Source organism: Schistocerca serialis, chromosome 3 (genome assembly GCF_023864345.2).
Source record: "Schistocerca serialis cubense isolate TAMUIC-IGC-003099 chromosome 3, iqSchSeri2.2, whole genome shotgun sequence".
NCBI classification, from domain to species: Eukaryota; Metazoa; Arthropoda; class Insecta; order Orthoptera; family Acrididae; genus Schistocerca; species Schistocerca serialis.
The window spans coordinates 11,346,040-11,369,083 of NC_064640.1; the positions used below are offsets into that span (position 1 = coordinate 11,346,040).

At 43.4% G+C, this 23,044-nt stretch overlaps 1 protein-coding gene across 1 annotated transcript in view; it reads right to left on the minus strand.

Annotated features, from left to right (window-relative positions):
* The window catches only part of LOC126469669 (selenide, water dikinase 1-like), a 166,144-nt gene that overhangs the window by 76,214 nt on the left and 66,886 nt on the right, over positions 1-23,044 (minus strand). Inside the window, exon 3 of the mRNA XM_050096818.1 lies at positions 15,087-15,235. Within this exon, the coding sequence (XP_049952775.1) occupies positions 15,087-15,235 (149 nt within the window). The remainder of the gene's footprint in view (positions 1-15,086; positions 15,236-23,044) is intronic.

A 23,044-nucleotide genomic window follows, 5' to 3' on the forward strand; every position in this document is an offset into this window, starting at 1 on the left:
GACCCAAAGGACCCCTTCCTAGTGAGAGAAGCTGAAGACGACTTACGCTTCTCCAGCTTAGAAGTGGGGACGGATGACTCGATGTTTGGGGGGGGGGGGGGGGGGGAGGGGGGGGGTGTTGCTCGCTCCCAAAGTATGTACGGAGGCATAGGACGATGTCATATGCACAGGATGCAGGCGTCCAAATTTCCTCTTAGTCTCAGTGTATGTCAGTTCGTCCAGGGTCTTGTACTCCATGATTTTCCTTTCTTTCTGGAGAATTCTGTAGTCAGGGGAGCAAGGCAAATGGTGCTCTCCACAGTTGACACAGATGGGAGGTGGGGCACAGAGTATTGGGATGTGATAGGCACCCACAATCTTGGCATGTGATGCTGGAAGTACAGCGGGAAGACATTGACCGAACTTCCAGCACTTAAAGCACTGCATCGGCGGAGGGATATAGGGCTTATCATACCAGTAGACCATCACCTTGATCTTCACAGGCAACATATCACCCTGAAAGGCCAAGATGAAGGCACCTGTGGCAACCTGATTATCCTTCGGACCTCGTTGGACACGCCGGACAAAATGTACACCACAAAATAAATGTACACCACAAAATAAATGTACACCTCGTTGCTCTAAATTGGCGCGCAGCTCATTGTCAGAATGTAAAATAAGGTCCCTGTGAAATATGATACCCTGGACCATATTTAAGTTCTTATGGGGCATGATGGTTACAGAAACATCCCCCCACTTGTCACAAGTGAGTAACTCCTGTGACTGGGCAGAAGGTCCTGTTCTCATCAAGTCTAACCCAGATCTCATTTTGGACAAGCCCTGCACCTCCCCGAACATGTCCTCTAAATGCTCAACAAAAAACTGAGGCTTCACTGTCGTGAAAGATTCCCCATCAGCTCTCCAACATACAAGGTACCGGGGCTAATAAGATCTGCTGCCATCCATAGGCTGATGTTCCACCCATGGTGAGGCCATGGAGGGGAACGATTTGGGGTCGTACTTCTGTGCATTGAACTGAGCTCGTGATCGCTTAGAGACTGCTGCTATTTCACCACCAGCAAGAGACGATTGGCTACACTTCATCGCGTGTCATCCACTCTGATGCCACCCACTCCGACAAGGGGCCCTCCCCATGGGCACCACCCAGCCGCAGCAAAGGCCACCTGGAAGGATTGCCATTGCTGGCAGTCCCAATGTCCCAGGGGGATGGGCATCTACCCCTTGGCATACGTGGAGAGTTAATGGTGCAGGCATCAGCAGAGCAATCCCTGTGTGGTCAGGGGATTACAACCAGCATGGTACATGGCAGCCCCACCACAACAGACTGGCTACCCTGCTGAGTATCAGGTGCAAAGAAGGCCATGGTCATCATCGACGCAGAAATTGACACCACATAGTGAATGGTGGAAAACGCACCCAGGAATGTGTCCTCACCCAAGAGATGGAATATGGGCAGGACTGCAATGCGACGACAAGGAAGTGGGCTAAAGATCTATACATGATGGACACGATGCACCTTGTAAGGCGCACTTCCACAATTGGCTCGCTCTTCAGGAAAATTTTGAAGAATGGAGGTCAAACCTTACAGGGGACCATAACAAAGGCCGAAATGTGTGACACTTTTTTAGTCACCTCGTACGACAGGCAGGAATATCTCGAGTGTATTCTAACCCCCAGACCGGCAGGGGAGGGGGGGGGCAGCAGCAGGGGATAGTACGCCAATTTATAGGAAACCATATCGCATCGCATACCAAGACATTTACTGCTGCTGGGAGAAGATTTCACTGAACAGCAACTACGAGATGGAATCACACAACCTAGGGACAGCCCTCCGCGCACAAATAACATCATTATTCCTAAAAAATCATTGGATGGAAAAAAGATATACAGCATTTGCTGTGATTAAGGGTTTCTGAATACTCAGACAATAACAGATCCTTATCCTGTCTCTAACATTATGGAAACCTCAGATAATTTGGGTTAGTGTGATTACTACAATGCATCTCTAAAGTGGTTAACAGTCAGAAATAGCACTTGAGGCTAGGCCAAAGGCAGCATTTACCGCGTCATGCGGACATTAGCAGCGTAAGCTGATACCATTTCGTTTAAAATCCACCTGCTAATTTTCAGTGGTTATTCATCTACATCGATACTCTGTAAATCACACTGGAAGTGCCTGCCAGACGGTTCATCAAGCCACTTTCACAATAATTCTCTATTATTAAAATCTTTAACAGAGCGAGGAAAAAACAAGCACCTATATTTTCCATGCGAGCTCTGACTTCCCTTCTTTTATTATGACAACTATTCTCCCTATGTATGTCGGAGCCAACAAAATATTTGCACATTCGGACGAGAAAGTGAGACGATTCCGATGCAACAAAAAACACCTATCCTGCAGCATGTCAGTGACACACACTCCCCTATTTCTCAATAATACAAAATGCGCTGCTCTTCTTTGAACTTTCTCAATTTACTCCATTAATCAAGTGTTCTGCCAATAAAACAGTCTTTGGTTCGCCTTCCCTCCAGCATTTTCTTTGTCTTCATTCCAATTAAGTTGTTCACGATTGTATTTTCCAGGTATTTAGCTGAATTTATGGCCAGATTTGATTTATCGTATAGCCAAAGTTTAACAGATTCCTTTTAGAACTGATGTGGAGGACATTACACTTCATTATTTTAAGATCAATTGCCAATTTTCACACCTTACAGATATCTTTTCTAAATTGCTTTGCAATTTGGTCTGATCTTCTGATGACTTTACTAGACAATAAACAACAATCTGCAAATAATGTAATTTAGTTGTTCAGACTGTCTCCTAAATCACTACAAGCCACTTCTGAGGTACAGTGTCAAAAAATTTCTCAAAATCTAGAAATACACAGCCAATTTGACACCGCTTGTCTGCAGCACTCAACAATTTGTGTGAGTAAAGAATTATATGTGTTTTACAAAAATATTTTCTAAACCCATGTTGACTGTGTGTCAACAGACCATTCTCTTCAAGTTAATTCATTTTGTTCCAAAATCCTACTGCAAAACGACATTAATGATATGTGCCTGCAATTTAGTGGATTACTCCTACTTCCTTTCTTGAATATTGATGTGACCTGTGCAACTTTCCAGTCTTTGGGTACAGATCTTTCACCGAGAAAATGGTTGTAAATGATTGTTAAATATGGAGCTATTGCACCAGCATACACTGAAAGGAACTTAATTGGTATACAGTCTGGATCGGACGACTTGCTTTCATTAAGCGATTCAAGTTGCTTCACTACTCCCAGGATCTCTACTTCCAAGTTACTCATGTTGGCAGCTTTTCTTGATTCGAATTCTGGAATATTTATTTCATCGTCTTGGGTGAAGGAATTTCGGAAGGCTGTGTTTATTAACTCTGCTTTAGCAGCACTGTGATTAATAGTACTTCCATTGCTATTGTGCAGAGAAAGTACTGACTATCTTGTCACTAGCATATATTACACAGGACCAGAATCTTTTTGGATTTTCTGATAGGCTTTGAGACAAAATTTTGTTGTGGAAACTACTATAAGCATCTCGCTATGAAATCCGTGTTAAATTTCGAGCTTCACTAAAAGATCACCAATCTTGTAGTTTTTGCATTAATTTAAATTTTGCACACATTTTTCATTTTTTCTGCATCAGTGTTCTGACCTGTTTTGTGTACCAAGGGGGATCAGCTCCATCGTTTGTTAATTTATTTGGTATGAATCTCAATTTCTGTCGATATTGTTTCTCTGAATTCAAGCAGCATGTGATGTACACTTACATTGTTAATTTAGAATGAGTGGTAAATGTCTCACAGGAAGGTGACAAGTGAATTTTTATCTGATTTTATGAATCAATATATTTTTCATTTATTTTTGGAAGATTTTGGAGTTACAATATTCAGTCTCACTGCAACAACCCTGTGTCAGTTTTAAAGCTCATTATTAGCTTAGGATTATTTGTTGCTAAGAGGTTAGAGGGAGTTTTAAGAAGTTTAAAGCCTAAGACCTGTAAGGTCTATTTATATTATATAACTGTCTATTCAAAGGCTATACCAGAACATGTGAGACAATTGGAGGATGTTTTCAGTAGTTTACAACCAGCACATTTGACACTGAGCATGGACAAGTGCTATTTTGCTCACACTTTAGTTAATTATCTGGGACACGTAATTAGCAAGCACTGTTTGCAGACCAATCCTGGTCCTACAGAAGCAATTCAAAATTTCCCAGCACTGCTTACAACCAAACAGATACAATCATTTGTCAATTTGTGCAAACACTACTATAAATTTGTAAAAGATTTCACAAAAATAACATACTTTGAACAGATTACTCTAAAAAGGGGTAAAAGTTTCAGTGAGCACAGGAGTGTCAGCTAGCATTTGAGAAACTGAAGAAGGCATTGATTTCCTATCCCGTATTGGTTTTTCCACATTTTAAGAAGAGTTCATCCTCTTACGACCATCCTAACAAAGCAATCGGCTGTAATTTGGGTCAGATGATTGATGGAAAGCAGCATCCAGTAGCATATGCTTCGAGGCTGTTAAAAGAGGTGGGGCTTAAATACTCAACAACTAAGAAGGAAATGTTAGTGGTTAGTGGTCATATATGGTATTACATATTTCCAATGTTATTTGTATGGTGGACGATCTAAAGTTGTGACTGATTATAGGTCACTGGAACGGCTGCTTGGTCTAAAAGAACCATCTCATCATCTAACACATTGGGCTCTAAACCTTAGCAAGTTCAATTACAAGCTGACCATCAGCCACGTAAAAAAACACACAAACATGGACACATTATCCTGTAAAGTAGCTGTATTGAGTACAACCATTTGTTACAAATCTGGAAGTTACGAACTAGCCCGTTCCACCTTCAAACTAATGGTACAATGAAGTGCGTTCATATTTTGAAAATGCCTAGATTTTACGTGAATGCTGGACACAACGACTGGGATACTCATCTTCCATAGGAGGTTTCCATGTACAACTCAACTCAAAAGGTCATACAGGAAGAGGCACGTCACAATTAGCGGTAGTGCATGGGATGAAGACACCATCCCCGTTTGAATGTTTGAGCCCTAAATTATGACCAAACTGTGAATCAGTGAAGAAGTTTGCGAGGAGAATACAGGAGGTGTGGAGAAACTTACAAAAGGCAAACACGAAGACTCTGGAATGCCACAAACAGTTGAATAGGGGCATGGGCAAACTACTACAGTTTTGTGTACTGCAATGGATATTGGTCACAAATCCTTATACACTGAAGGGAAAGGGAATATCACAGACCTCACTGGTTACAGTTTCCTTCTAAAACATCTACTGTTCACGTCAGTCAGGTAAGAACCATTTAAGGGTATGGCGGAGGCAGTACTGCAGTTCTCTGCAACCGACCCAGTACGCAGAGGTGCAGCAAGTAGCACAATGGAATCTTGTTACGGGTATGGTTTGCATTGAATTGTGTTCAGGTGGATTTAAGAGTTTTTGTGTCATTGCCATGAGTATTCTCCTTTTATTATTTTAGGGTAGTTGATAGGATTTTGTTGCCATTGTTTTTGTTTTCATTTGTCATTAGTTACTTGTTTCAGGAAAGAAGGGAAACTGGATGATCCTTTCCTCAGGTAGAGAGTTTGTGGGGACATCCTGGGTGATAGGAAAATGGATACGAATAAGAATGCAGGAGGTATTGTTTATTTCGGAAAGTAGGGAAGACCATGTTGTGATGAAGTCAGCTGGTCTGGAGACTAGATATTTGCATATTTTATTTCTATAATAAACACAGACATGCGCAGTCTATGGACCCATCAATGTATCAGTTACCACTGGAGCGATTAGGTGGCGTAGGCCAAGGGAACAGTTCCCCCATTTAGGATAAGACAGACGTAACTACATTTTTGCCACTTTTGAGTTGTTAGTCCCATAAGGTACACGAAATCAAGAACTACGTTACGATCAAACAAGTGTAACTATCTTAAGTGGTTTCCGTTTTAGTTGTCAATGTATCCACATTTTTACGAAAAATAGTAAGAATCAGACAGACAGAAGAGCTGATCTGTTTTTAGACCACTGGCCACCGTGTTAATTTCTGAAACGGAACAGCTCTTACGTTTCTCTGATCCTAACAGACCTGTTAGAAGTTGTTTCTTCCGCTACTTCTCTTTAGAAGCATTGTCGCCATCACTCTGTGACAACAATGAGGTGCTACTTCCTGGCAGGGAAGATAAATATTGTTTCAGTTGTGAATGGGTTTACAAGCAAGTAGGGGTGCTAGGAGTCCAGAGGAAGAAGGATGGTTCAAATGTGCCTGGAGAAGGAACAGAATGTAATGGAATTCTGTAAGTATTAGAACCTGTTTCTTAGTGTATATATTTCGGTAGCAAGTATAATAATAATAATAATAATAATAATAATAATAATAATACTGTTATCATCATCATCATCATCGTCACTGTTGTTTATATTCACAGCTGAGGAAGAACGTGATATGGAGATAGTCAGGACATTTATTGGTTCAAATACAGATGATGATCCTTCATATGAACTGGACAACACTACATATTCTGGTGAGTAGCCAGACAATTACTAGACACTATAGCAGTTTCAGTTAATTTTCTTTTCCCTTCCTCTGAATACTTGTCATGTTATTTTACAGACAGCAGTATTGAACATGGAACATCCCTTGTAAAAAATGTCACAAAAACTGCTGAGGATGCAACTAGTGTACAAGTAAATCATCACCATCAGGAAGGGGAAACTGCAGATGACAATGCTTGTATTGAGAAAAGTAACAAAACAAGAAAACAAAAAAGGGTAACAGTTAAAGAGGAATAGAAAAGAAATCAAAGAAAAATCAATTGACTGCATGGTAGGGCATATATTTCTACGAAGAATTCCAAAGTTCCTGCAAGAAATGTGAAGCCAAAAGATTGCTCTAAATGTCCACGACAGTGCACGAGTAAGTTTACTGAGCAAGACAACATATCCATATATCCATAGAGCCTACTGGGATCTTGGGTCAGTTGAGCTACAAAGGCAGTACCTAAATAAGTTAGTGGAAGAAGAAGAGAAACGAAGTGTGAGGACAAAATTGGATAACTCACAAAATTGGATAACTCACAAAATTGGATAACTCACAAAATTGGATAACTCACAAAATTGGATAACTCACAAAATTGGATAACTCACAAAATTGGATAACTCACAAAATTGGATAACTCACAAAATTGGATAACTCACAAAATTGGATAACTCACAAAATTGGATAACTCACAAAATTGGATAACTCACAAAATTGGATAACTCACAAAATTGGATAACTCACAAAATTGGATAACTCACAAAATTGGATAACTCACAAAATTGGATAACTCACAAAATTGGATAACTCACAAAATTGGATAACTCACAAAATTGGATAACTCACAAAATTGGATAACTCACAAAATTGGATAACTCACAAAATTGGATAACTCACAAAATTGGATAACTCACAAAATTGGATAACTCACAAAATTGGATAACTCACAAAATTGGATAACTCACAAAATTGGATAACTCACAAAATTGGATAACTCACAAAATTGGATAACTCACAAAATTGGATAACTCACAAAATTGGATAACTCACAAAATTGGATAACTCACAAAATTGGATAACTCACAAAATTGGATAACTCACAAAATTGGATAACTCACAAAATTGGATAACTCACAAAATTGGATAACTCACAAAATTGGATAACTCACAAAATTGGATAACTCACAAAATTGGATAACTCACAAAATTGGATAACTCACAAAATTGGATAACTCACAAAATTGGATAACTCACAAAATTGGATAACTCACAAAATTGGATAACTCACAAAATTGGATAACTCACAAAATTGGATAACTCACAAAATTGGATAACTCACAAAATTGGATAACTCACAAAATTGGATAACTCACAAAATTGGATAACTCACAAAATTGGATAACTCACAAAATTGGATAACTCACAAAATTGGATAACTCACAAAATTGGATAACTCACAAAATTGGATAACTCACAAAATTGGATAACTCACAAAATTGGATAACTCACAAAATTGGATAACTCACAAAATTGGATAACTCACAAAATTGGATAACTCACAAAATTGGATAACTCACAAAGAAAGAGGACCCACAAATTCCATCTAATAAAGGGATCCGATAAGATTCATGTGTGTAGGCAGTTTTTTCCTCAAGACATTTGACATTTCTGAAACCTTTGTAAGAAATACTATTAAAACAAGAGATGAACTTCATCTAACTGAGAAAGAGCAATGAGGATGTCATAAGCAAGGTATAGAGAGACCCGAAGAAAGTAAAGAGGCTATAAGGAAACACATTAAGAGTTTTCCTACCCTTCCTTCTCATTACAAGAAGAGTGTACAGCAGATTATTTACCTGCTGATGTGAGTATTAAAATACTGTATGAGTTATATCAGGAACAATGCTATGTTCATAAAAGAATTTAATCTGAAATTCCACAGGTCACAAAAAGATGTGAGAGATAAATGTTTCAAGTTTTCACACCTTTCGGCTGAGGAAAAGGAAGACAAAGAATTTAAAAGGGAACGGGAAGGGTATCTGAAAAGGAAATAAATGGCAAGGGAATTTAAGAACATTAAGAAAGAAAGTGCATGAAAAGGCGAATCTTTGCTAGCTGAATTTTACTTACAAGCTGTGCTTTACTGCTCTAAAGTGAATGCAAAGGCAGTATTCTATAAAAGAAGGCTCTCTGTGTACTATCTCATAGTTCTTAGTGTAGGAGAAAACAAAACCGATTGCTACATGTGGGACGAGACAACAACAAAAAGGAGGTCCATAGAGGTGGCTTCATGTCTATGGGATTTTTTGAAAAATCATGCACAAGGAAAACCGATAACCTTGATTTCTGATACATGCGGGGGCCAGAACAGGAATGCCAACATGAGCACTGTGTGTTTGCATGCAGTGAATACACTGGACATTCCAACTGTCGACCAATGCTTTTTTGAGCCTGGACATTCACAAATGGAAGTAGACTCAGTGCATGCGAGCCCTGAAAGAAAAAGTAAACATGTGGATGTTTTTGTTCCCATTGGCTTGTATACAGTTGTAAGAATGACTTCCAACAAGTACAGAGTGACAGAAATGGATAACACTCACATTTTAGATTTCAACCAGCTTCATAAGAAAATAATTCAGAATAGGAAAAATGCTGAGAACGGAGAAACTGTGAAATGGCTTAGGATGCAATATAGGCAGCCTGACATGATGTTTTTCAAGTATTCCTACGAGGATCGTGACTAGTTTTGCATACCAAGGAAATACCTGGCCTACGAAATTCTTCAAATTCAGGACCTGAAGACAATACTCTGTGCCTAGCATATGACACTCCTCTCTGCATAAGTAAAGAAAAGAAAAAAAGATCTTACAGATTTATGTAATAAGGGTATTAGACTTCAAGGGCTAAATGCTGCTAATGATTTAGAAAATGAGGAAAATGTGGAGGAATCACAGGAATAGAATTCATGTATGTATTTTCTGGTTTTGTCTCCTTTATTATTGTTGCTAGTTCATCACCTTAGCTATTTCATGTAAACCACTAATTCTAGCTCATTTAAATGTCTGTGTTGTATTATTTTTGAAACCGTAATCCACGAACAGAAAAACAGGTGTGAGGGAGCACTGTGTTTCGTTACAATTATTTTTCTTATGTTTGTTATGTGAAGATTAGAAACCAAGTATTTTTGTTACCTCTAAATTATTTATTGTAAGTTCAATGATACTGCAAACAAATAATGCAAAGTGAAAATAATAATGGCTTTTATGTATTCTCCATCATAAACTGATGATAAACGTGCTGGAAAACAGTTTTCTTGCTTCTAGTACTCACTGAAAGCACTGACGCACATTCCCATAGCTTGTTCCGTGTAATCTGTATTTATAAAAAACACTATTAACATAACTGAAGTAATCTTTAACATGATAATATTGTTTAAAGCTGCATATTATTTGTTTGATGTTCATATGTTATACAACAGGAGCCATTAAGTTAAGGATCAGACAAACGTAACTGCATGCATAATTTCATTAAATATTTCATTAGTGCCCATTGAGTGACTAAAATATGTAACACCTAGTAGAAAACAACAGTCAATAAAGTATACTTTTTATTTACCATAGAAAGGTTTCTGAAAAACTATTAGAAAGTACTCAGTCTTTTGGACAAAACTTTTAAATGGAACTATCTCAAAACACTTTTTGTAGTTATGTTTCTTTGATCCTAAATGGGCGAGTTGCAGGAATTAGAATCTCTGTTTTAAATAGTATAAGCATTAGATTGTGTTGTAATAAGGTCCTGGAGACCACACTTTGAGAGTAAGCTCATGTTAGTAGTGGATAAGGCAGAAACCCATGTGGGACAGCCCACAGTTGGAGCTGGGTGTTGCCACCTGCATAGCACAGAGGTTTTTTTTTTTCCCCCCTGAGCATAATTTAAACTAAAGACTCATCTTCCTCGATTCAGGATGAACCTTCGGATAGAGGGGCAGCTTGCTGTGCCCCAGCCAAGTACTGAGCGTGGCCAGGAAGTAGAGGCTAGTCTGGCCTATGTGCTAATCAAGTAAGCCACTAGACAGTTATTCACATACCAACAAAACACTTTGAGCAGACTGGAGTTTACGACACTGGACATCGATCGAGCACATGCAACAGCTAACACAGTCTGACGAAGAGTGAAGTAATATTTTGTACCTCTGGCACTTGCACGCTACCGAGAGACTTGCACATCACAAACTTAACAGGGCCTAGCAACTCTTCCAAGGCCACGGAACACTAGGATAAGCTGACAGGACAAGTGTGATGGAGTAAACAACAAGTTCCAACACAACCCACCTTCAGGAGAAGTAGGCAATTTTGATTGCATACCACAATCTTCAAATTACATCTTTGCGAGAGTAAGAAAGTTAATTGGCTTCCATTACTGGGAAACTGTAACCTGCACAAAGACAGGTGCTATTAGCAGGCAAATATGAAGAAAAAACAATGCATATTATTTAAGTTTTATTTCCGTTGTCAGCTGTTACCAATAACACAGAAAGAAACTGGTAATGATTACAGATAACTAAATGAGTTGCAAATCGAGTGAATATTAACTGAACTACTGGGTCAGAGAAACTATAAATGGAAGCAAACTGACTTTCGAAATTACAATCAGATTGTGTTTTGTTATCTGTAAAGTGTTGCGCTGTCAACCAAGGCAATTTGTCTGCTATGTTGCGCATGCACAGTCTACGACAACTTGAGAAGGGCTCTACATTTCTCCAATCATCTGGCTGAGTACGAATTTGGCAATTTTCAATATTTTTTGAAGTGCTTGCATTGGATCTTAGCAGCTAAAATTTTTGACAGTGCATTTCTTTCACTGTATTCTTCCTGCATAAAAAATTTCAGGGCAGGTTCCAACATGTTGGATTGGACCATTCCCTTTTAAGTCTTGCAAACACATTACTATGTCCAAAAGTGTGCAGAGGAGTAGGTGGTGTGTGAGGATTTCTCCACATTTGTGTCACCCCCTATGTATCCCCATTCTTTAGGGTGTTTTTGCGTTTGGAGACTCCCAATCTTAGACAATTGAATGTTCTCCTGGTGGGTTATGTGAGCATGTGGGTCACAGGAAGTTCCCCTTTCAATCTGGTAGCAGGATTAGACTTGTGTGTCCTGGTCTCAGTTGCAACTGTTACAGAGGTAGTTGTCTTCACAAAACACTTTCTCGACCTCAGGCATAATGTGACAACAGTGTGGATATATAGTGTATGTACTGGGTATGTGTTTGCATATTCCTTTCTTTTTCTGCAGTGACTGGTCTTCTGATTCGGGGTGGACTTACACCTACAAGGGGTTAAACAGTGGTCAAAGGTGTAGGTCTCAAGCATGAAGTAACAATTCTTGCTGCCTCAACATCTACTTGCTTTGTGTGAGCTGACACTTTCCATACTGATGTATACTCTCCCATTGGAAAAAGGACCCACAGGAGTGGCCTTTACTAGCTTAGGGTGCTTTTCCACTGATGGTCCGTTTAGTTTCATCACTAGACAGTTTCTAGAGCTCAGTTTCCCTTCTAATTCACTGCATTGTTGATTGTAAAGAAGAATATGATCCAATCTGACAACCAGGTTTTTGGGATGGAATCCAAACTGCAGGGCGACATCTCCCCATCTGCTTTTAAGCTTCTCCCAGCCTCTTTAATGCGGTGATGGGAACTGCAGACTTTGATCTTGCTGGGATTCTGTTTCACACTGTTCTGTGCAATACATTCCCTCAACAACATGCTCTTCCGTTTATTGGGAATGTTTGTCTTATTAGGTGCACTTGCACAACTTTGGATCATGCAAACCTGTTATCTTCCAGTCTTCATAGTGTCCAAGCAGCTTTCATTTTTCCTCTGTGGATTCTTTTCTTGCTCCAGTCTCTGGCCTGGTGATGACTTCATTTCCTGGCAGTACTTCCCATTTGCCACGTTTTGGCCGTGTAAGTTTGTTGGTATGTACATCACAATTTTGTGAATCTTGTTGTTGGGAGACCGTAGATATGCCCATAAAATTTCAATCTTCTTTTCCTGATGTCTGCCACAAGATTTGATAGCGTTTTTTGGGATGTAGTCTATATCGATCTTCTGTTTTTTGGGGTTGAGTATCTTTCTTAGAATTTTGCGTTGTTCTTTCAAGATATGAGGAATGTCGTAGAGAAATACCTGACCTAACAAAGAAACCACAAAAATTTGGGGGAAAGAGTCTTTATTTCCCTAGATAGTCTCCTTTCAGTACAATATGCTTTTCCCAGAGATGTTCAATAGCTTTGATGCCCATGTTTATAGTAAGAACCACTGAGCTACACAAAATAGCTATCAACTGTAGAATTACTCTTCCTTTTCGGCAAAGATTTTACCACTAAGCCATTTGTCCAACATTGGAAACAGAAATTAATCAGAGGGGGCTAAATCTGACGAATAGGGTGCATGAGAAAGCAATTATAACTTCAACTCGTTGCTTCTGGCCATGACGATAATGGATGCGTGACCCGGTGCATTATTATGATGAAACAAACTTTTCCTTACTAAATGCAGTTGTTTAAAGTCATGTCTTCGTCTTCTTTGGAGCCAATTCACCTCTTGCAATCCACTGTTTTGAGTGTTCCTTTGTCTCAGGTGAGAACTGATGTACCCATGTTTCATCCATAGTTGTGCATCAACACACTAATTTTGCTTTATTCCAGTGCAACATCACCAAAAACTCGAGCGAAACATCCTTACGATACTGTTTTTATTCCACTGTGGGTAATTATAGCACCCATCTTGCACACAGCTTCCTCATGTCCACATTTTCAGTGAGCATGTAATTTACTGCACTTTTTGAAATGCCAACAATGTCGGCTAGCTCATGCACTTTCAGTTGATGGTCACCCAATACCATTTTGTGGATTTTCTTCACGATTTCTTTACTGTCACTTCTGTTGGTCGACCACTGAGACATTCACCTTGGCAGGCCATACGGCCTCACTTAAACTCTGCTGATCAATACCTGACTGTTGTAAACAAAGGAGCAGAGTCCTTCCAAGCAGAATGTAGCTCAGAACTAACAGTAGGACTAAGACCTTTCAAATGGAACTATTGTACCACATAACAATGACCAGTTTTATCCAAATTTACAGATTCACAGACTGTTCACTATTGGTGGCTGCCAAACAAACACTAGACAACGTAGCATTGCCAAACTTCAAACCTAAGCTTTATAAGACTGGTACTTTTACCACACCATTTGTTTGAAACTACAACTGCTATCCATACGTCAGGTCAAGTACTTCCAGTACAGCCCTCATCCCTTCCAGATCACCTTTTCTGTAGTGTGTAAGCATTTCGCCAGCATACAAGACTACAAGCTTGATATGTGTGTTATAATGCCTGATTTTTGTGTGTACTGTAGATTATGTAGATTTTACCCTAAGGTCCCCCCCCTCCCCCCCCCCCCTCCCGCCCCCTCCTCCCCCCCGGAGATTTCAAAGATTTTGCCTGAATACTTATAGTATGGAACTTTACTGATTCATCCGTATTTTGTGATCAGTAACATTTGACACTAATTAACGTTCTTACATTATGCTGGTGATGTATGTGTGTGTTGGGACCCTACACTGTACCAGGTGTTTCATGACTAATGTTCAAGTATCTAGCTTAAGAACCAACATTCCTTCAAAGTGCATCAGGTTTTTGTATCCACTCTTCCCCCTCTCAACTGTTCTCTAAAAAACATGGAAAATTCTAACTTCAAACAATTCTATTTCTGTTCAATTTTAATACAAGATATGACACTAGAACCACTGCTTTTTAATAGCTGTATGTAATTAAACAGGAAAATATAGACATTCAAAATTCGAAGAAAGTAACAGTCGCACATGTAATGATTCTTGGAAAACAACAGTTGAATGAATGAAGTTAAAAATTGGACAAGTATACTTATTTAAACAGCACAGTTCAATTACTGCTAAACAGAAAACAATTATATGTAGAACAGTAGAAACAACAGAAATCCATCACTATGTTAACAATATTACAACATGTATGGCCTAAGAGTTAGTTAAAGTAGCCCTTTCCTTAAGGGGGGAAAAAAAAAAAAAATTTACATAAATGCACACCAGTAGGTCTCAGCATGTATGGAGTTATAGGTTGTCTAGGTACCCAAATACAGCTCAGAAATTATTCTTCGAATCTGCTGTTGCTCGGTACTATACAAACGGGGCAGCACTGATCTTGCACAATACTTTCTCATACATAATTCTCCAAGTAAAATGAACTGAACTACTACTGACATCAGATATTTCATATACCTCTAACCGAATAAAAGGTGGAAACTACTCTGTGAAAAACATACTAAACAATACACACATCAGATTTTATAATGTACTCATTGACTACTGTGCTGAGCTTTTAATTTACACACACACACACACACACACACACACACACACACACACACACACACACACACACACACACAGACCTGATACTAACCTGAAATCCTTTAGCCAGCAATGGTAATATTACATCTCTCTCCTTGTCACTAAACTTTGAAGAGGGCGCAATAATCATCAGCACACTATCAATCTGTGACACACCCATGGCATATAAGTCACTAAGGACATTTGCACATGCAATGCCTCCTGGAAAACAAATGTAAATTTAGTATTTCTATGCAGATTGGAGGATATGGTAAGAACATTAGCAAATTCACTATTACAGCTAATACAAAACCATAACATTTAAAACAAATATCAGAGAAATTTACAGTTAAACTAAGTTTTTTTTACATTTGACAGCAACATGATGCTACTGAGATTTGCCATTATGACCTTCAAATTAGGCATTTCCCTTTGTTAAAAGAATGGCAGCTCATAAATTGGATAAGCAGTTTGTTTACAGTGAGCGTTTGAAGAAGCAGTGTTGCAAAACAACGAAAATGTCACATTAAGGTTAATGACTGCCTCATGATTTTCATAAAAGAATGTCCTGTCAACAATGCCTGAAATCAGATAACTTTCACTAATCAATCACTCTAAAAAAGAATGTTTGCAAATGGTTTGCAGAATTGTGTTAAGCTCGACCCTTTGTTGTCCCAAAGGATGACGAGGAGGTGAGAAGAAAACTGAATATGACTGCAATGTGACTCACTACGAGAGTGGGGAGTGAGAGGGATGGGGGCGAGTGAGAGGGATGGGGGCGAGTGAGAGGGATGGGGGCGAGTGAGAGGGATGGGGGGGAGTGAGAGGGATGGGGGGAGTGAGAGGGATTGGGGGGAGTGAGAGGGATGGGGGGAGTGAGAGGGATTGGGGGGAGTGAGAGGGATGGGGGGAGTGAGAGGGATGGGGGGAGTGAGAGGGATGGGGGGAGTGAGAGGGATGGGGGGAGTGAGAGGGATGGGGGGAGTGAGAGGGATGGGGGAGTGAGAGGGATGGGGGGAGTGAGAGGGATGGGGGGAGTGAGTGGGGAGTGATAGGGGGAGGGAGGAGGGAGTGATAGGGGGAGGGAGGGGGAGTGATAGGGGGAGGGAGGGGGGAGTGATAGGGGGGAGGGAGGGGGGAGTGATAGGGGGGAGTGATAGGGGGGAGTGATAGGGGGGAGCGAGGGGGGGAGCGAGGGGGGGAGCGAGGAGGGGAGCGAGGAGGGGAGCGAGGAGGGGAGCGAGGAGGGGAGCGAGGAGGGGAGCGAGGAGGGGAGCGAGGAGGGGAGGGAGGGGAGCGAGGAGGGGAGGGAGGGGAGCGAGGAGGGGAGGTAGGGGAGCGAGGAGGGAGGGAGGGAGGGGAGCGAGGAGGGAGGGAGGGAGGGGAGCGAGGAGGGAGGGAGGGAGGGGAGCGAGGAGGGGAGGGAGGGAGGGGAGCGAGGAGGTGAGGGAGGGAGGGGAGCGAGGAGGTGAGGGAGGGAGGGGAGCGAGGAGGTGAGGGAGGGAGGGGAGCGAGGAGGGGAGGGAGGGAGGGGAGCGAGGAGGGGAGGGAGGGAGGGGAGCGAGGAGGGGAGGGAGGGAGGGGAGCGAGGAGGGGAGGGAGGGGGAAGAGTGGGGAGGGAGGGAGGGGGAAGAGTGGGGAGGGAGGGAGGGAGGGGGAAGAGTGGGGAGGGAGGGAGGGAGGGAGGGAGGGAGGGAGGGAGGGGGAAGAGTGGGGAGGGAGGGAGGGAGGGGGAAGAGTGGGGAGGGAGGGAGGGAGGGAGGGAGGGAGGGGGAAGAGTGGGGAGGGAGGGAGGGAGGGAGGGAGGGAGGGGGAAGAGTGGGGAGGGAGGGAGGGAGGGAGGGAGGGAGGGGGAAGAGTGGGGAGGGAGGGAGGGAGGGAGGGAGGGGGAAGAGTGGGGAGGGAGGGAGGGAGGGAGGGAGGGAGGGAGGGAGGGGGAAGAGTGGGGAGGGAGGGAGGGGGAAGAGTGGGGAGGGAGGGAGGGAGGGAGGGGGAAGAGTGGGGAGGGAGGGAGGGAGGGTGAAGAGTGGGGAGGGTGGGAGGGAGGGTGAAGAGTGGGGAGGGGGGGAGGGAGGGTGAAGAGTGGGGAGGGTGGGAGGGAGGGTGAAGAGTGGGGAGGGAGGGAGGGAGGGTGAAGAGTGGGGAGGGAGGGAGGGTGAAGAGTGGGGGAGGGTGAAGAGTGGGGGAGGGTGAAGAGTGAAGAGTGGGGGAGGGTGAAGAGTGAAGAGTGGGGGGAGGGTGAAGAGTGGGGGGAGGGTGAAGAGTGGGGGGAGGGTGAAGAGTGGGGGGAGGGTGAAGAGTGAAGAGTGGGGGGAGGGTGAAGAGTGGGGGGAGGGTGAAGAGTGAAGAGTGGGGGGAGGGTGAAGAGTGGGGGGAGGGTGAAGAGTGGGGGGAGGGTGAAGAGTGGGGGGAGGGTGAAGAGTGGGGGGGGAGGGAGGGTGAAGAGTGGGGGAGGGTGAAGAGTGAAGAGTGGGGGAGGGTGAAGAGTGAAGAGTGGGGGAGGGTGAAGAGTGAAGAGTGGGGGGAGGGTGAAGAGTGAAGAGTGGGGGGAGGGTGAAGAGTGGGGGGAGGGTGAAGAGTGGGGGGAGGGTGAAGAGTGGGGGGAGGGTGAAGAGTGGGGGGAGGGTGAAGAGTGGGGGGAGGGTGAAGAGTGGGGGGAGGGTGAAGAGTGGGGGGAGGGTGAAGAGATGGGGGGAGGGTGAAGAGTGGGGGGGGAGGGAGGGTGAAGAGTGGGGGAGGGTGAAGAGTGAAGAGTGGGGGAGGGTGAAGAGTGAAGAGTGGGGGAGGGTGAAGAGTGAAGAGTGGGGGGAGGGTGAAGAGTGAAGAGTGGGGGGAGGGTGAAGAGTGGGGGGAGGGTGAAGAGTGGGGGGAGGGTGAAGAGTGGGGGGAGGGTGAAGAGTGGGGGGAGGGTGAAGAGTGGGGGGAGGGTGAAGAGTGGGGGGAGGGTGAAGAGTGGGGGGAGGGTGAAGAGTGGGGGGAGGGTGAAGAGTGGGGGGAGGGTGAAGAGTGGGGGGAGGGTGAAGAGTGGGAGGAGGGTGAAGAGTGGGGGGAGGGTGAAGAGTGGGGGGAGGGTGAAGAGTGGGGAGGGTGGGGGAAGAAGGAGGGAGGGGGAAGAATTAGGGAGGGAGGGGGAAGAATTAGGGAGGGAGGGGGAAGAATTAGGGAGGGAGGGGGAAGAATTAGGGAGGGAGGGGGAAGAATTAGGGAGGGGGAAGAAGGAGGGAGGGAGGGGGAAGAATTAGGGAGGGAGGGAGGGGGAAGAATTAGGGAGGGAGGGAGGGGGAAGAATTAGGGAGGGAGGGAGGGGGAAGAATTAGGGAGGGAGGGAGGGGGAAGAATTAGGGAGGGAGGGAGGGGGAAGAATTAGGGAGGGAGGGAGGGGGAAGAATTAGGGAGGGAGGGAGGGAGGGAGGGGGAAGAAGGTGGGAGGGAGGGAGGGGGAAGGAGGGAGGGGGAAGGAGCGAGGGGGAAGAAGGAGGGGGAAGAAGGAGGGAAGGAGGGAGGGGGAAGATGGAGGGTGGGAGGGAGGGAGGGGGAAGATGGAGGGTGGGAGGGAGGGGGAAGAAGGAAGGTGGGAGGGAGGGGGAAGAAGGAAGGTGGGAGGGAGGGGGAAGAAGGAAGGTGGGAGGGAGGGGGAAGAAGGAAGGAGGGAGGGAGGGGGAAGAAGGAAGGAGGGAGGGAGGGGGAAGAAGGAAGGAGGGAGGGAGGGGGAAGAAGGAAGGAGGGAGGTAGGGGGAAGAAGGAAGGAGGGAGGGAGGGGGAAGAAGGAAGGAGGGAGGGAGGGGGAAGAAGGAAGGAGGGAGGGAGGGGGAAGAAGGAAGGAGGGAGGGAGGGTGAAGAAGGAAGGAGGGAGGGAGGGGGAAGAAGGAAGGAGGGAGGGAGAGGGAGGAGGGAGGGAGAGAGAGGGAAGGGGAAGAGGGTGATCAGTTGATAGTTTTATTGCATTTGAATGATCTAGATAACATGTTGACCCCTCACATTCTTGTGAAACACAAAACGTCAACAGCTTTTACGCACATTTTAAATTTTTGTGTAATTTATGGAGCTCATTCCAATGCATGGATAACATCAGAATTGTTTTAAGTACTGGTTTTTGCAGAATTTTGTACCTTTTGTGATAGAGCATAAAAAAACTTTATCTGCCTGAACAGAGCAGGGTTGTACTGTTGCTAGATAACTGTACAACCCAGATCCCAATGTCTCAACTGATCTCTCTGAATATTTTTTTGTCATCAGTCTACTGACTGGTTTGACGCGGCCCGCCACGAATTCCTTTCCTGTGCTAACTTCTTCATCTCAGAGTAGCACTTGCAACCTACGTCCTCAATTATTTGCTTGACGTATTCCAATCTCTGTCTTCCTCTACAGTTTTTGCCCTCTACAGCTCCCTCTAGTACCATGGAAGTCATTCCCTCATGTCTTAGCAGATGTCCTATCATCCTGTCCCTTCTCCTTATCAGTGCTTTCCACATATTCCTTTGCTCTCCGATTCTGCGTAGAACCTCCTCATTCCTTACCTTATCAGTCCACCTAATTTTCAACATTCGTCTATAGCACCACATCTCAAATGCTTCGATTCTCTTCTGTTCCGGTTTTTCCACAGTCCATGTTTCACTACCATACAATGCCGTACTCCAGACGTACATCCTCAGAAATTTCTTCCTCAAATTAAGGCCGGTATTTGATATTAGTAGACTTCTCTTGGCCAGAAATGCCTTTTTTGCCATAGCGAGTCTGCTTTTGATGCCCTCCTTGCTCCATCCGTCATTGGTTATTTTACTGCCTAGGTAGCAGAATTCCTTAACTTCATTGACTTCGTGACCATCTATCCTGATGTTAAGTTTCTCACTGTTCTCAGTTCTACTACTTCTCATTACCTTCGTCTTTCTCTGATTTACTCTCAAACCATACTGTGTACTCATTAGACTGTTCATTCCGTTCAGCAGATCATTTAATTCTTCTTCACTTTCACTCAGGATAGCAATGTCATCAGCAAATCGTATCATTGGTATCCTTTCACCTTGTATTTTAATTCCACTCCTGAACCTTTCTTTTATTTCCATCATTGCTTCCTCGATGTACAGATTGAGGAGTAGGGGCGAAAGGCTACAGCCTTGTCTTACACCCTTCTTAATACGAGCACTTCGTTCTTGATCGTCCATTCTTATTATTCCCTCTTGGTTGTTGTACATATTGTATATGACCCGTCTCTCCCTATAGCTTTTTTCAGAATCTCTAACAGCTTGCACCATTTTATATTGTGAAACGCTTTTTCCAGGTCGACAAATCCTATGAAAGTGTCTTGATTTGTCTTCAGCCTTGCTTCCATTATTAGCTGTAACGTCGGAATTGCCTCTCTCGTCCCTTTACTTTTCCTAAAGCCAAACGGATCGTCACCTAGCGCATTCTCAATTTTCTTTTCCATTCTTCTGTATATTATTATTGTAAGCAGCTTCGATGCATGAGCTGTTAAGCTGATTGTGCGATAATTCTCGCACTTGTCAGCTCTTGCCGTCTTCGGGATTGTGTGGATGATGCTTTACCGAAAGTCAGATGGTGTATCGCCAGACTCATATTCTACACACCAACGTGAATAGTTGTTTTGTTGCCACTTCCCCCAATGACTTTAGAAATTCTGATGGAATGTTATCTATCCCTTCTGCCTTATTTGACCGTAGGTCCTCCAAAGCTCTTTTAAATTCCGATTCTAATACTGGATCCCCTATCTCTTCTAAATCAACTCCTGTTTCTTCTCCTATCACATCAGACAAATCTTCACCCTCATAGAGGCTTTCAATATATTCTTTCCACCTATCTGCTCTCTCCTCTGCATTTAACAGCGGAATTCCCGTTGCACTCTTAATGTTACCACCGTTGCTTTTTTTAATGTCACCAAAGGTTGTTTCGACTTTCCTGTATGCTGAGTCTGTCCTTCCGACAATCATATCTTTTTCGATGTCTTCACATTTTTCCTGCAGCCATTTCGTCTTAGCTTCCCTGCACTTCCTATTTATTTCATTCCTCAGCGACTTGTATTTCTGTATTCCTGATTTTCCCGGAACATGTTTGTACTTCCTCCTTTCATCAATCAACTGAAGTATTTCTTCTGTTACCCATGGTTTCTTCGCAGCTACCTTCTTTGTACCTATGTTTTCCTTCCCAACTTCTGTGACGGCCCTTTTTAGAGATGTCCATTCCTCTTCAACTGTACTGCCTACTGCGCTATTCCTTATTGCTGTATCTATAGCATTAGAGAACTTCAAACGTATCTCGTCATTCCGTAGTACTTCCGTATCCCACTTCTTTGCGTATTGATTCTTCCTGACTAATGTCTTGAACTTCAGCCTACTCTTCATCACTACTATATTGTGATCTGAGTCTATATCTGCTCCTGGGTACGTCTTACAATCCAGTATCTGATTTCGGAATCTCTGTCTGACCATGGTGTAATCTAATTGAAATCTTCCCGTACCTCCCGGCCTTTTCCAAGTATACCTCCTCCTCTTGTGATTCTTGAACAGGGTATTCGCTATTACTAGCTGAAACTTGTTACAGAACTCAATTATTCTTTCTCCTCTTTCATTCCTTGTCCCAAGCCCATATTCTTCTGTAACCTTTTCTTCTACTCCTTCCCCTACAACTGCATTCCAGTCGCCCATGACTATTAGATTTTCGTCCCCCTTTGCATACTGCATTACCCTTTCAATATCCTCATACACTTTCTCTATCTGTTCATCTTCAGCTTGCGACGTTGGCATGTATACCTGAACTATCGTTGTCGGTGTTGGTCTGCTGTCGATTCTGATTAGAACAACCCGGTCACTGAACTGTTCACAGTAACACACCCTCTGCCCTACCTTCCTATTCATAACGAATCCTACACCTGTTATACCATATTCTGCTGCTGTTGATATTACGCGATACTCATCTGACCAGAAATTCTTGTCTTCCTTCCACTTCACTTCACTTCATTGACCCCTACTATATCTAGATTGAGCCTTTGCATTTCCCTTTTCAGATTTTCTAGTTTCCCTACCACGTTCAAGCTTCTGACATTCCATGTCCCGACTCGTAGAACGTTACCCTTTCGTTGATTATTCAATCTTTTTCTTATGGTAACCTCCCCCTTGGCAGTCCCCTCCCAGAAATCCGAATGGGGGACTATTCCGGAATATTTTGCCAATGGAGAGATCATCATGACACTTCTTCAATTACAGGCCACATGTCCTGTGGATACATGTTACGTGTCTTTAATGCAGTGGTTTCCATTGCCTTCTGCATCCTCATGTCGTTGATCATTGCTGATTCTTCCGCCTTTAGGGGCCATTTCCCACCCTTAGGACAAGAGAGTGCCCTGAACCTCTATCCGCTCCTCCGCCCTCTTTGACAAGGCCGTTTGCAGAATGAGGCTGACTTCTTATGCCGGAAGTCTTCAGCCGCCAATGCTGATTATTTATCAAAATTTAGGCAGTTGCGGGGATCGAACCTGGGACCGAAGACGTTGCTAAAATACAAGACCAAGAACAGGATTACTTGGCAATGGATGATATGGAATATGGGGAATGAAAAACCACCTGAAAGTAAACCTCAAGCCAATGCAAGCATATGCTTTCTGCATGGACAACTGAGACCCAGGGCTTTAACGTGTGACAACTCCTGGACTTCAACATTCAAGAACAATTCTCCACATCCAAGCCACAGTCTGTGCCAGGATCATCATCAAATATGTGACTAACGGGACACTAGGTGCTGACCTACAACTGCTATGTCACTTTTGACATTGTGTTGATACCATAGAGAATGAGTCAGTGCAGATGGTGACGGGCAGCCTAAAGCCAACTACTGTGCATAAGCTCCACAAACATTAGTTGTGCATCGTTCCAAAAGTGATGTGAAACTGCATCACACATCACGATGAAAGCTAATTGCCATCTTCCCACACAGGGAGCACAGGTGGGCAACAGAAGTCTATGATACATTAAAAGCTTCCTACACAAAATGAAGGTGCTAGTGCTTACTTGTTACAAGCAC